The sequence below is a fragment of the Dendrobates tinctorius genome, unplaced genomic scaffold (genome assembly GCF_039654945.1).
Source record: "Dendrobates tinctorius isolate UK_male_01 unplaced genomic scaffold, ASM3965494v1 ptg000045l, whole genome shotgun sequence".
NCBI classification, from domain to species: domain Eukaryota; kingdom Metazoa; phylum Chordata; class Amphibia; order Anura; family Dendrobatidae; genus Dendrobates; species Dendrobates tinctorius.
In genome coordinates, this window is record NW_027361713.1 from 12108728 (window position 1) to 12123330 (window position 14603).

The 14603-nt window shown below is 43.7% G+C and overlaps 1 protein-coding gene across 1 annotated transcript in view; it reads left to right on the top strand.

The window, feature by feature from the left end:
• Positions 1 to 14603, top strand: part of SCUBE3 (signal peptide, CUB domain and EGF like domain containing 3) — a 1051867-nt gene that overhangs the window by 721808 nt on the left and 315456 nt on the right. Inside the window, exon 20 of the mRNA XM_073575619.1 lies at positions 6084 to 6281. Within this exon, the coding sequence (XP_073431720.1) occupies positions 6084 to 6281 (198 nt within the window). The remainder of the gene's footprint in view (positions 1 to 6083; positions 6282 to 14603) is intronic.

A 14603-nucleotide genomic window follows, 5' to 3' on the forward strand; every position in this document is an offset into this window, starting at 1 on the left:
CAGGAACCTGCCAATACCCACTGGTGAGATCTACGGTAGAGAAATAATTAGTAGTTCTCAGTGCAGCTAGTGATTCCTCAATTCTAGGCAATGATTATGCGTCTTTATGTGTAATGCTGTTAATCCGCCTGTAGTCTACATACATTCTCATAGTACCATCTTTCTTCTTAACGAGGACTAATGGAGCTGCCCAGGGGCTACAACTATCTCTGATTACCCCAGCCTCCTTCATCTCTCGTAACATACTCTTGGCACATTGGTAGTGTGCTGGGGGTACAGGCCGGTGTCTCTCTTTAATGGGTGGATGATCTCCGGTGGGGATATGATGTTGAACCCCTTCTGCCTGCTCAAAATCTAGAGTGTTAGCACCGCTCCCCGGTTCGCCGCTCCCGCTGCCATACTCACCGCTTCCGCTTCTGGCCCGACTCGCTCCTCTGACGCGTCCTGGACGCGCGCCTCCGCTCTCCTCGCTTTCCGGCGGCCGGCGTCCAGACGCTCTCCTCCACTTCCTTCGGCCGCGCGCACTGTGCCTCTGCGCACGCGCCGGAGGGATAAGCCGCACGCTTCTGCCGTCAGCCACCTGCCTGGCGTGACCTGACCCGGACCGGCCTCCCGACCTATCAGAGGCCACCACCAGGTATTTCAGGCCGCCCTCCCTTAGTGGAGGTGCCTGACTATTGAGTTACCTCTCTGTTGTCTAGGCCGCGCTCTCTGCTGCTGTCCCCTTGCAAGCTGTGCGCTAGTTAACCCCTTGTGCCTTGTGCCTCCTGCTAACCCCTGTGTCTCCCGCCTGTGTCCTCAGTGTTCCTCTGATACTCCGGCCTGTGCCTCCTGCTAACCCCTGTGTCTCCTTCCCTTTTCAGTTCGCCTCTTCCTGGGTCCCCGCCATTCTCCTCCGTCCTTCTCCTTCTTCCTCTGCCTCTGGACCCTGGTCATCCTGGTTCCTCTCCGGATCTTCCTCTGTTCCTCATCATCGGTTCACCCTCCTGAGCCGACCCCTGGTCCTGGCTGCTGTGGCGCTTGAACTTCCCGAGTCTGTTCCCTAACGGTCCCTGTATAGGGGTCGGTCCACTTGGTGCGCTCGCTCGGGGAGGGCTCGGCGTCACGGCCCAGTGGGTCCACTCTCGCCACCTGCGTCCACAGCATAACATAGAGGATGCTTGCTGAAGACCCATTCAAATTCTCGAGCCACCCCGTAAGCCCCATGCTTTTGGTGTGAAGGGGTGGAGTCAGTTCCTACTTGTAGCTGTTGACACCAATCCTCCTGTTGCCCTTTAGAGCCATTCTCTTCCACCTTGTCAGACGGAAGCAAGGGTTCTAGTGTCTCTATTGCATTGTTACTGACGGTGAACAATTTAGCAAGGGTGGCATACCGGGGTAACTGGACCTCTCTCTCCCCACAATTTAAGATGTGTATTGGTACTCTCCCCTTGCGGACATCAACTACCCCTCTGGCTGTCAGGATAGTGGGCCTACTATCAGAATACATGGGTTCTACCAAGGCTTGGTAATCTTGACCCCTTAGGCCTATTGCTGCCCGACACCAAATTAACATTTCACTTCTGGGAGGTACTGCAATGGGGAAAGGATCATTTACTCTGACACTGCCAACTTCTCCACCAGACAGCTTTACCTGTTGACTCTACATCAGTGCTCTGATCTCCTTTTGCAGAACCCGTTGCTGACTGGTGCTGGCGGTCTCGGCTACCTGTTGTATCAAAGCAATAATTTCTCCAAGACAACTTTCAATTACATTAGTGCCTAAAGTGATCATAGGATGGCATTCTCGCTTGTCAATATCAATTATCAAACCTTGCGATTGCAATTCTACATCTTGATGGTCACCTCTTTATATCCCATCTGAGGCAAGGGCTGACCATTGCTGGCAAGAATGGCAAGGTCATTATCTGGGCTATGAGTAATGTCTGAATCTGCCCAGTACTGCTTAAAAAGAACATATGGTATCGTTGTCACCTGGGAACCGGTGTCCAGTAAAGCGTTCATCAGAAAACCGTCAATCACAACAGGCAAGACTAGTCGTCCTCCTACGTACTTGTCTCGCCAATTTGGTGGGCTTGGTCATCTTACTCCTGAGGTTTGGCCCTTTGCCCTAGGGGTTGCTTGTTTAAACGACAGGATCTTGCTAGGTGTCCTGCCTTGTTGCAGTGGCGACAGATGGGCTGTCCGTCCTCGTCATAACAATCGCTGTCTCTCTCTCTGGTTGGCGGGATCCTCTTCTGCTGTCGCCATGGGACATCTTCTGGACTGGAGGCCAGCTGGATCTTCTTTTTTGGAATCACTTGCATGGACTGCACAGTTTTTGTGAGTGTAGCCACACTTTTAGTTAATTCCTTGACTTGGAGACGTAAGTCTGCAGCAGAATCATCATCTTGGGACGGCTTGTCAGTCTCAATAGAGGTCTTTTGAAAGGATGCTGTCTCCTGCTGGTAGGTAATTGCAGGATGCTTAGAGGGCTCTGTGCTGCTAGGGTTCGGTTCACGCAGCACTCTGATGGCTCTATCCTTGAAGTGTGCAAAGTCCAATTCAGGATTTTGTAGAGCCAATATGCGCAGCTGTGTCCTTTGATTGTTAGACTGGAGTCCCTCTATGAACTGCTCTGTTAGTAATCTATCTTCGTCTTGCACGCTTTCAGGATCAACCTGCTTTACAGCCCGTAGTGCCTCCTGAAGATTAAGGGCATAGTCCCGTATACTGTCCTGCACTCTCTGTTTGCACCCAAAGCATCTCATTTTTATCTCTGTTGCAGTACGTGTATCAAAAATGTCTTTCAGTCTGGCTAAGATTTGTTTGACAGTTCTTTTATCAGTGTCCGGCCAGGATTTTACTTCCCTCTGAGCCGCACCAGTTAACTGGTCAATGAGGATACTGACTTTTTGGCTTTCTGACAGGGGGTACATTTGGAACAAACTACATAGTCTTTCTTTAAAATCGCTCAGGGTGTGCGACTCCCCTGAGTACTGAGGTAACCAGGCCGCTCCTGGTATATATGGCATATATATGGCATATACTATGGGGGCTGCAGCTGTGAACGCTGCTGAATCTTCACCCGCGTTGAGCATTTTCTTCCTGCTTTTTCACTTGCTCACTGACGTCAAAGCACAGGCAGGGGCTTCTCGTCGTGCATTATTTCTGGCTCTGTCCACAATTGCACGTCCCTCTCTGTTCACACGTGCTGTATGATGCAGTTGTGGCGGTTATTTGAAAGCTCATTAAAGTCTTTAGCACACAATTTAATAAAGACTATGGCACACAGTACCCAGCTTTGCCAGGCTCCTTTTTACGCAGCTTTGCTAGGCTCGCTAGATCCTGTTCGTGACGCCAGTTGGAGCGCCCCGCGGGGCCTGGGGGTACTCGGTACCGGGCCCATCGACTTCCATGGGGGACGGTATCACGGCGGCGACCCGGTCCGTGGCCCTGAGGCGTCCAGTAATAAAATAGGGGAAAGTTTGTGTGGGATTTATGTGGTAAAAATAAAGATAATGTTTATAGATGGTGAAATACATGACGCCACCTGTGGTATTCTAGTCAGAGGTGACCAGCGCTGCGGTGTTGCTTCTCTGGGATGGATGTTGGGCGCAGCTATGATGTTGTAGCCCTCCACAGGTAGGGCTGTAGTCCCAGGGCAAAGATGTTAAATAAATAGTAAAAATGGCTGTGAACGTTAGGGTGCAGATAAATGAGAGAAAGACACAGAGGTGCAGTTTCGTTACCTTTTACTGGTAATAGGTTGCAGTCCGGAGTACCACATACAGGTGATGGAATGAGTCTGGCTCGCCGGGAGGCATTCAGGGGATCCACCTTGCCAGGTGGGGATTTAGGACCTTCCTTTCTGCGCTTTGTGTGTGGGTCTCCGCTGTATATAACTATTCTGTGACCCTGTATTCGTGATAGTTTCACTAACCTGTACGGCTGTCAGCGTGAGCCTATTCCACGGGTACCATTCTCTTCACCGTCGGCCCCGGGCTCCTTATCCACTGCCGTGCCCTCAGGTGATCAATGTGTACAGGAATTTACAATCCCCTGTACTTTCAGATTCGGCTATCAGGGCATACAGTTCCTGTCAGCCTAGGACTCTGATGTCCCTTTTCTCTTTATTAGTGCTTCACTCAGGGGTCTGCTATATGCAGTATTTTAGCTGCCCTAGAGTCTCTTAGTCTCTGCTCTTGCCCTTTCCCTCTTCATAGATCAGCTCTGCCTATTGAGCTCCTCACCGATCAGCTCCCTGTCTTCATCTCACAGGATCTTCCAGAAAAGATCTTTTTACCTCACATCCTCACGTTTAAACTGTCATCTTTCCTCACAGCTCACAGCTGCTTCGTTTCCATGACAACCCCCTCAGCTGACTTCTAGCTGACTCACCAACCCCCTCTGCTGGCCAGAATTTATAAGGCATCTCCCTTTTCTGACCTGCAGCAGGAAATTGTGATTTAATCTTTTACCTGGCATGGGGGTCCCTTTCTGCCTCCAAGCATGACTTTACCCATTAGAGGGAGGTAATGTCACTGTGACAACCGAACTCTGGGGTGTCACATATGACTCGACTATAAGCCAAGAGGGGGATTTTCAGCCCCCAAAAAAGGGCTGATAATCTCAGCTTATATGCGAGTGTGTATATATGGTATATCAAACCAAATATAAAGTATCGTACAATGTTACAAATGCCTGGGCACAGCATGTGAAATGTTCTGTTCAATTTGCAAAGTATTATTACATTCCTGTACATTGAAATTGCAACACCAAGAAAGGTTGTGGAATTAAGAAAAATCAAAGGATTGATAATGATGTCCATAAATAAATTGGAAATTTATATGCTATCAATAAGGTTATTAATGGTTGTCTGAGGAATATTCTGTGACACTGAATGCACTTGGGTAAGCAAATTATCAAGATACACTGTTGGCTGCCTTTTCATTTGCTGACCAATAAAGTCCCAAATGTGCTCCATGAGAGACAAGTCCAGAGAATCTGGTATCCACTGTAGCAAATTTAGGTCATGCAGGATGCTCACAGTAATATCAACAATATTCGGTTGTTTTGTTGAAAAATGGCTCTCTTCTGAAGTCTTCCTCATGCCATTTCCCACAAGGTCTCCAGCCCAATCGCTAAATCTTTATCATTGAATTCACGCCAAAAAGTGGAACTCATTGCTAAAGGTAATAATAATCTTTATTTTTATATAGCGCTAACATATTCCGCAGCACTTTACACATATTATCATCGCTGTCCCTGATGGGGCTCGCAATTTAAATTCCCTGTCAGTATGTCTTTGGAATGTGGGAGGAAACCCATGTAAACACGGAGAGAGCATGCAAACTCCTTTTAGATGTTGTCCTCAGTGGGATTTGAACCCAGGACTCCAACGCTGTAGTGATAACCACTGAGCCACCATGCTGGCCTAGATAATAGACCTCCATTCCAGCTCTCTTTGCTATCTTACTCACAACAATGTTAACCTTTCAGAGCGGTGGTGTGAGGTCAACAGAACTGTAACTAGACATCTGGCTCAGAGCCCAGCTCAACGTTATATCCATTTGGTTGTGGAACCAGTGGTATAGCCAAATCTCAAAAGTGTGACAGGATCAGTTTTGTTCAACAAAACAATGCCAGACTGCATGTTGGTCAATCTACTGTAAGTTTCTGCATGACCTAAACATGCTACTGTGGCCCGAAGCAACCCTGGACTAGTCTCCCAAAGAGGCAGCTGCTAGCACTATATCTTGCCTAACTGCATTCATATTGTCAGAACATTCCACAGAAAATCATTAGTAACCTCTATGATAGCATTCTAAGGTGTCGATGTGTATTTCTGCACATGGCACTCTTACTCATGTTCATATAGAATGAATTGAGATGTAATGAAAATTTTGTTTTTATTTTTTTCATTATTTGTATCTCATTAGCAAGCCTTAAAATCCAGTGGTTTATTAATTCCATGACTTTCCCTTCTTACCTTCCTGCAGCTTGAAAAAATTTAAGAACATAAAATGCATGCATGTGCCTTAGGAAAGTTAAATAGAAATGTTTCATTGTAAAACTGTCTCAACCTTGCCTTTATTTTACAGATCGTCACTGTGGTGGAGAACTAGGAGAATATACTGGCTTTTTAGAGTCACCAAATTACCCAGGAAACTACCCTTCCAATGTGGATTGCACATGGAATATCAGCCCTCCGGCCAAACGTAAAATTCTACTGGTAGTGCCAGAGATCTTCTTACCCTCTGAAGATGAGTGCGGAGACCTCCTTGTAATGCGCAAGAATGGTAAATAAGCAAAAAAGACTTTTCTAATTGTAATATTTTCACAATAAAAAAGTATGACTTACATTTGATTAAATACACCAACACTGTACACAAAACTAATGTAATACTGAATCAAATTATTATAGCATTTTTAGATTTTTTTTGCATTTATCAGAGCCAAATTGAATAAGTTTATATTTTAAACAGTATAGCCTGATTTACATCTTTAATTGCTAAGATGCACTAACAGATGCCAAATAGTGTTTGGGCACTGTTCACACTGCCTTGATGGGGTCTGTCAGGATTTCTACCTAGTTTTTTTTTTTTTTTTTTTAAGACAAAACAATTTTTGTCACTATTCTTGTCAAAGTACAGGCATTGGAGGGAGATTGAAAACAAGCCCCATAAATAACAATATGGATTTAGGGCAGAGTCAGCAATAGGAGTAACTGAATTATTTGACTATTCATCTGACAAATATAATCTTGAATCAGGAACAGATTAAATTCCATGAGTTCTGTATTGTGTAGAAGGTGTGTAGTCCAGTATTTCAAAATGGTTTACACACACTTATTAGTTCATAGAATCATAGAATCATAGAATCGTAGAGTTGGAAGGGACCTCCTGGGCCATCTGGTCCAACCCCCTGCTCAAAGCAGGATTCGCTAAATCATCCCAGTCAGATGTCTGTCCAGCCTCTGTTTGAAGACTTCCATTGAAGGAGAACTCACCACTTCTCGTGGCAGCCTGTTCCACTCATTGATCACTCTAACTGTCAAAAAGTTTTTTCTAATATCTAATCTGTGTCTCCTCCCATTCAGTTTCATCCCATTGCTTCTAGTCTTTCCTTGTGCAAATGAGAATAAAGTTGATCCTTCTACAATGTGACAGCCCTTTAGATATTTGTAGACAGCTATTAAGTCTCCTCTCAGTCTTCTCTTTTGCAAACTAAACATTCCCAAATCCTGCAACCTTTCCTCATAAGACAGGGTTTGCAGACCGGTCACCATTCTGGTCGCTCTTTTCTGAACTTGCTCCAGTTTGTTGATGTCTTTTTTAAAATGTGGTGCCCAAAACTGGACACAATATTCCATATGAGGTCTGACCAAAGAGGAGTAGAGGGAAATAATGACTTCACGTGATCTAGACTGTATGCTTCTGTTAATACATCCTAGAATTGCATTTGCCTTTTTTGCTGCTGCATCACACTGTTGACTCATATTCAGTCTGTGATCTATTAGTATACCCAAGTCTTTTTCACATGTGCTGTCACTTAGCCCTATTCCTCCCATTCTATATATGCGTTTTAAATTTTTATTGCCCAGATGTAGTACTTTGCATTTCTCCCTGTTAAAAACCATTCTGTTAGTTGCTGCCCACTTCTCCAGTTTATTTAAATCTTTTTGAATCCTCTCTCTCTCTTCTCTAGTATTAGCTATCCCTCCTAGCTTTGTGTCATCAGCAAATTTAATCAGTTTACCCTCAATTCCTTCATCTAAATCGTTGATAAAGATGTTGAACAATACAGGGCCCAGGACAGAGCCCTGTGGTACCCCACTTGAGACATTCTTCCAACTGGATGTGCAGCCATTTACGACCACTCTTTGGGTCCGATCACTAAGCCAGTTATGAATCCACCTAACAGTTGCCTTGTCCATTCCATACTTAATCATTTTTTCAATAAGGATTGTATGAGAGACTTTGTCAAATGCTTTGCTGAAGTCAAGATATACTATATCTACAGCATTTCCTTGATCCACCCAATCAGTGATACCGTCATAGAAGGAAATTAAGTTAGTCTGACATGACTTATTAGTTACAAACCCATGCTGACTCTGTTTAATCACTTCATTCTTATCCAGGTATTGACATACATGTTGTTTAATAATTTGTTCAAAGATCTTTCCTGGTATAGAAGTCAGACTCACCGGCCTATAGTTACCTGGGTCCACCTTCTTCCCCTTTTTGAAGATAGGAACAACATTTGCTCTTCTCCAGTCTTCTGGCACTTCTCCTGTTCTCCAAGAATTTTCAAAGATTATAGAGAGGGGTTCAAAAATTTCTTCTGCTATCTCCTTCAGTACTCTGGGGTGTAATTCATCTGGACCTGGAGACTTGAATTCATTTAGGCTAGCTAAGTGTTTCCTCACTATCTTTCTGTTTATAGATATCCTGGATTCTTCTATTCCCTTAATAGGACAGTGAATAACAGTTGATGTTACATTTCCTTTCTGAGAGAAAACAGATGCAAAATAGGAATTTAAAAGTTCAGCCTTCTCAACATCCTGTCTTACCATTTCATCATTTTCATCCTGTAAAAATCCTATAGTTATACATATACACATGAATCTACCATGCAAAGGGCAAATACACATGTTCAATACTTAACTCCTTCACACCGAAGCCTATTTTCATCTTCCTGACCAGATCATATTTAGCAAGTCTGACTTGTGTCATTTTATGTGGTAATAACACTGGAATGCTTCAATCGATCCCAGTAATTCTGAGATCTTTTTATGTGACACGTTGCTCTTCTTGTTAGCAGCAAATTTAGGTTGATATGTTTTGCGTTTAATTATGAAAATATTGAATATTTGACCAAAAATGAGAAATGTTCGCAATTTTCAAACTTTGAATTTTTATGCACTTAAGGGCTCGCTCACACTAGTGTAGATTCTTTCATGCGAGAGAATCGGCTGATTATGTTAATTAACCCCTTCACCCCCAAGGGTGGTTTGCACGTTCATGACCGGGCCAATTTTTACAATTTTGACCACTGTAACTTTATGAGGTCATAACTCTGGAACGCTTCCATGGATCCCGGTGATTCTGACATTGTTTTCTCGTGACATATTGTACTTCATGTTAGTGGTAAAATTTCATTCAAATAACTTGCGTTTATTTGTGAGAAAAATGGAAATTTGGCGAAAATTTTGAAAATTTCGCAATTTTCCAACTTTGAATTTTTATGCCCTTAAATCACAGAGATACGGCACACAAAAAACTTGATAACTAACATTTCCCACATGTTTACTTTACATCAGCACAATTTTGGAACCAAAATTTTTTTTTTGTTAGGAAGTTATAAGGGTTAAAAGTTGACCAGCGATTTCTCATTTTTACAACACCATTTTATTTTTAGGACCACATCACATTTGAAGCCACTTTGAGGGGTCGATATGATAGAAAATACCCAAAAGTGACACCATTCTAAAAACTGCACCCCTTAAGGTGCTCAAAACCACATTCAAGAAGTTTATTAACCCTTTAGGTGCGTCACAGGAATTTTTTTGAATATTTAAAAAAAAATGAACATCTAACTTTTTTTCATAAAAAAAATAATTCAGGTTCAATTTTTTTTATTTTACCAAGGGTAACAGGAGAAATTGGACTGCAAAAGTTATTGTGCAATTTGTCCTGAGTACGCAGATACCTGATATGTGGGGGGGAACGACTGTTTCGGCGCATGGCAGAGCTCAGAATGGAAGGAGCGCCGTTTGACTTTTTCAATGCAAAATTGGCTGGAATTCAGATTGGACGCCATGTCACGTTTGGAGAGTCCCTGATGTACCTAAACAGTGGAAACCCCCTACAAGTGACCCCATTTTGGAAACTAGACCCCCCAAGGAACTTATCTAGATATGTGGTGAGAACTTTGAACCCACAAGGGCTTTACAGAAGTTTATAACGTACAGCGGTACAATTAAAAAATCATATTTTTTCCACAAAAATGATCTTTTCACCCCAATTTTTATTTTCCCAAGGGTAACAGGACCCTAAAAGTTATTGTGCAATTTGTCCTGAGTACGCTGATACCCCACATGTGGGGGTAAACCACTATTTGGGCGCATGGCAGAGCTCGGAAGGGAAGCAGCGCCATTTGACGTTTTTGGCTGGAATTGAGATCGGACACCATGTCGCGTTTGGAAAACCCCTGATGTACCAAAACAGTGGAAACCTCCCACAAATGACACCATTTTGGAAACTAGACCCCCTAAGGAACTTATCTAGATGTGTGGTGAGAACTTTGAACCCCCATGGGCTTCACAGAAGTTTATAACATAAAGCCATACAATTAAAAAATCATATTTTTTCCACAAAAATGATCTTTTCACCCTCAATTCTTATTTTTCCAAGGGTAACAGGACCCTAAAAGTTATTGTGCAATTTGTCCTGAGTACGCTGATACCCCACATGTGGGGGTAAACCACTATTTGGGCGCATGGCAGAGCTCGGAAGGGAAGCAGCGCCATTTGACGTTTTTGGCTGGAATTGAGATCGGACACCATGTCGCGTTTGAAAAACTCCTGATGTACCAAAACAGTGGAAACCCCCCACAAATGACACCATTTTGGAAACTAGACCCCCTAAGGAACTTATCTAGATGTGTGGTGAGCACTTTGACCCCCCCAGTGCTTCACAGAAGTTTATAACGCCCGGGCGTGAAAATAAAAAATTTGTATTTTTTCCACAAACATGATCTTTTAGTCACCATTTTTTTATTTTCCCAAGGGTACCAGGAGAAATTGGACCTTAAAAGTTGTTGTCCAATTTGTCCTGAGTATGCTGATACCCCATATGTGGGAGAAAACTACTGTATGGGCACACGTCGGGGCTCGGAAGGGGAGTAGTGACGTTTTGGAATGCAGACTTTGATGGAATGGTCTGCGGGTGTCATGTTGCCTTTGGAGAGCAACATGTGGGGGTAAAACACTGTTTGGGCGCATGGCAGAGCTTGGAAGGGAAGGAGCACCATTTGACTTTTTCAACTCAGAATTGGCTGGAATTGAGATCAGACGCCATGTTGCATTTGGAGAGCCCCTGATGTGCCCAAACAGTGGAAACCCCCAATTCTAACTCCAACCCGAACCCCAACATGCCCCTAGCCCTAACCCTAGCCCTAACCCTAGCCCTAACCCTAGCCCTAACCCTAACCCTAACCCTACCCCAACACACCCCTAGCCCTAACCCTAGCCCTAACCCTAATGGAGAAATGGAAATAAATACATTTTTTTTATTTTATTATTTTTCCCTAACTAAGGGGGTGATAACGGGGGGGTTGATTTACTATTTATGGCGGTTTTTATTTTTGGCAGCTGTCGCACGCTAAAAGACGCTTTTTATTGTAAAAATAGTTTTTGCATCACCACATATTGAGAGCTATAATTTTTCCGTATTTTGACCCACCGGGTCATGTGAGGTCTTATTTTTTGCGGGACGAGTTGACATTTTTATTGGTACCATTTTCGGGCACGTGAAATTTTTTGATCGCTTTTTATTCCGATTTTTGGGACGCAGAATGAAGAAAAACCAGCGTTTCATGAATTTCTTTTGGGGGGGTGCGTTTACACCGTTCCGCGTGCGGTAAAATTGATAAAGCGGTTTTTTTCTTTGCGTCAGTACGGTTACAGTGATACCTCATTTAGGTCGTTTTTTTATGTTTTTGTCGGTTTTATGCAATGAAAACTATTTTATATAAAAAATAATTATTTTTGCATCGCTTTATTCTGCGAGCTATAACTTTTTTATTTTTTCGCTGATGATGCTGTGTGGTGGCTCGTTTTTTGCAGGACAAGATGACGTGTTCAGCGGTACCATGGATATTTATATGCGTCTTTTTGATCTCGCGTTATTACACTTTTTGTTTGGCAGTATGATAATAAATCATTATTTTTTGCTTCGTTTTTTATTTTTATTTTTTAAGGGGTTCGCTAAAGGGGTTAACTAATGGGACAGTTTTATAGGGTGGGTCGTTACGGATGCGGCAATACCTAATATGTGTACTTTTATTGTTTTTTTTTTTTTATTATTTCCAAAAAATGGATTTATTGGGGGAATATTTTTTTTTTTTTTTTAATTATTTTTACACTTCTTTTTTTTATTTATTTTTTTACTTTATTAAATAGTCCCAGGTGGGACATCACTGTCCTGTGACAGATCGCTGATCTGTCACATCACAGATCACTGTGACAGATCAGCGATCTGACACAGGCACTGCAGAAGGCTTCCTCATGCCTGCGCTTTGCAGGCACTGAGGAAGCCAGCTTCCTCAGGCCCCCGAAGGCCCCCGTCGCCATCTTGGATTCGGGGGCCTGGAGGAAAGGAGTCCCCCGCAGCAGCGCTGCACATTGCGCTGCCGTGGGGGGCTCAGGGAAGCACGGAGGGAGCCCCCTCCCTGCCAATGCTTCCCTTTAACTCCCGGTACACCGCGATCATGTTTGATCGCGGTGTGCAAGGGGTTAACGTGTCGGGGGCGGTCCGTGACCGCCCCTGACACATTGTGCCGCGTGTCAGCTGTGATAATCAGCTGACACCCGGCCGCGATCAGCGGCGCTCACCACGTGGGCGCCGCTGATCGCGCCCGACGTACTATCCCGTCCATGGGCATAGGGGCCCAGGTCCCATGGATGGGATATACCGTCGGATGTCAGGAAGGGGTTAAGCCAAGTGTCATCTTACTGTGATTCAATTCTCTCACATGATAGAATTGCAGCACAGGTGCAAAGAAGGCAGAGAATTTAATTTCTCCATCTTCTCTTTTGTCTGTGTCTACGTAAATAAACCTGCTCTCGGATGACAATGTTTTACACTTACCCATAGACTTGCATGGGTGTGCATAGTCCAATTTTTGGTAACATGCTGCCAGTGTTTTCCCATGCCAAATTGACTTAAAAAAAATTGTTGATCTCCACTGCCCCATACTATAACATTGGGCCAGGTGCTATCCAATAAAACACCGTAGCACTGGTCTGTGTTATCTAACCCACAGATATATAAAAACTATAGCAAAAGAGAGCGCAATAGGGTCTTATCCGAGTTGATTTTTAAAGAAATAAAGGAATACACTCACCTTTTCCAGGAGAGATTCAAACACATAAGATCAGTTATCAGCTTGCTGCACGTCCAAAGGTCCACTCCGTGACCGCCATAACTATGTCATCCCCGAGGAAGAAGTATTATCTACTTTGAAACGCGTTGGGAAATAAATGGTTAATCCTTTTCTCTAATCTGGATTCGTTATTTGTTCATCAGCGCACTTAAGTCCATGAATTTTTTCTCTTGGCATCCTCCTGTGCAAGAGTGCGGTTTTCCCGCACTTTTTCCCCCTCCAGCATCATCCGCCCCTCCCAATACTCCTCCCTTATCCTGCTTCCACCAATCCCCTCCAAGTCCACCCTGTCCTCAAAACCCTAACCTGTCCCAATGCAGTCATGGGGGGCCTCTATCCAGCTGCGCTTATTTCCAGCCCCCATCTTTATTTGCAGCGTTTTTTTCTGCAGAAAAGTCATGGGCATTAGCATGGACATAGAGACACAAAAAACGCACCAAAACCACACCTAAACCTGTGTTTTTGCCACAGCTTCTTTCCTGCCAAGAAATCAGGTTTTGCTGCAGGAAAAAAAAGCTGCAAAAACACCCAGTGTGAACTTACCCTTAGAGGAAGTTATTTACATACATATTTTTTCACTTTCTCCTCACTTGCTTTATTATTCTTTTCTCCTATAGAGATGTGTTACACTATTGATTTCATTTATTTTCTTGTTTTATTTTATTTTACTCACATTTGTGTGACATGAAGAATAAAATCATCTCTATTGAGACTTGGTATTAATATGATATTATTGAGTTCAACACGACCAGTTATATTAATTTTTCTTTGATCCGCCATTTTGTGTATTTAAGAAATAAATATATACTGCACAGAAAAATAAAGGGAACACCACTTCTGTGAAATTAAGGCTACTTTCACACATCAGTTTTTTGCCGTCAGGCAGGATCCGGCTATTTTTAGAAAAATTTTGGAGAACTGTAGAAACGGATCCGTTTTTTTGCTGGATCCGTCTAGCAGGTTATATCTGTTCCTGGGGGCTGGCCAATTGGATCTGTGCATGCGCAGACTTAAAAAAACGGATCCGGTGGCTGGATCCGTCTTTTTCTGGATCCGGCGCATTCCGGCGCCCATAGACTTTCATTGTAGCAAAAAGCTGGAAGCGCCGGTTTCGGCGCTTCCGGCTTTTTCGCCGGAGACAAAAAACGTTACAGTAGCCGTTTTTTCCAGACGCCGGAATGAGACAAGTTGCCGGATCCGGCAAAAAACGGATGAAACGCAATGCCATCCGGCACGATCCGGCGCTAATGCAAGTCAATGGGGAAAAACTGGATCTGGCATTGCATTTTGCCGGATCCGGTTTTACAAAAAAAAGCCGGATCGCGCCTGAAGGCAAAAAACTGATGTGTGAAAGAGGCCTAATCTGAAGCTACCCCAATTGTAAATCGATTTCTCCTGCTGTTGTGCAAATGGAACAGACAACCCCTATAAAGGGGTATGTAATGAATAAAGAT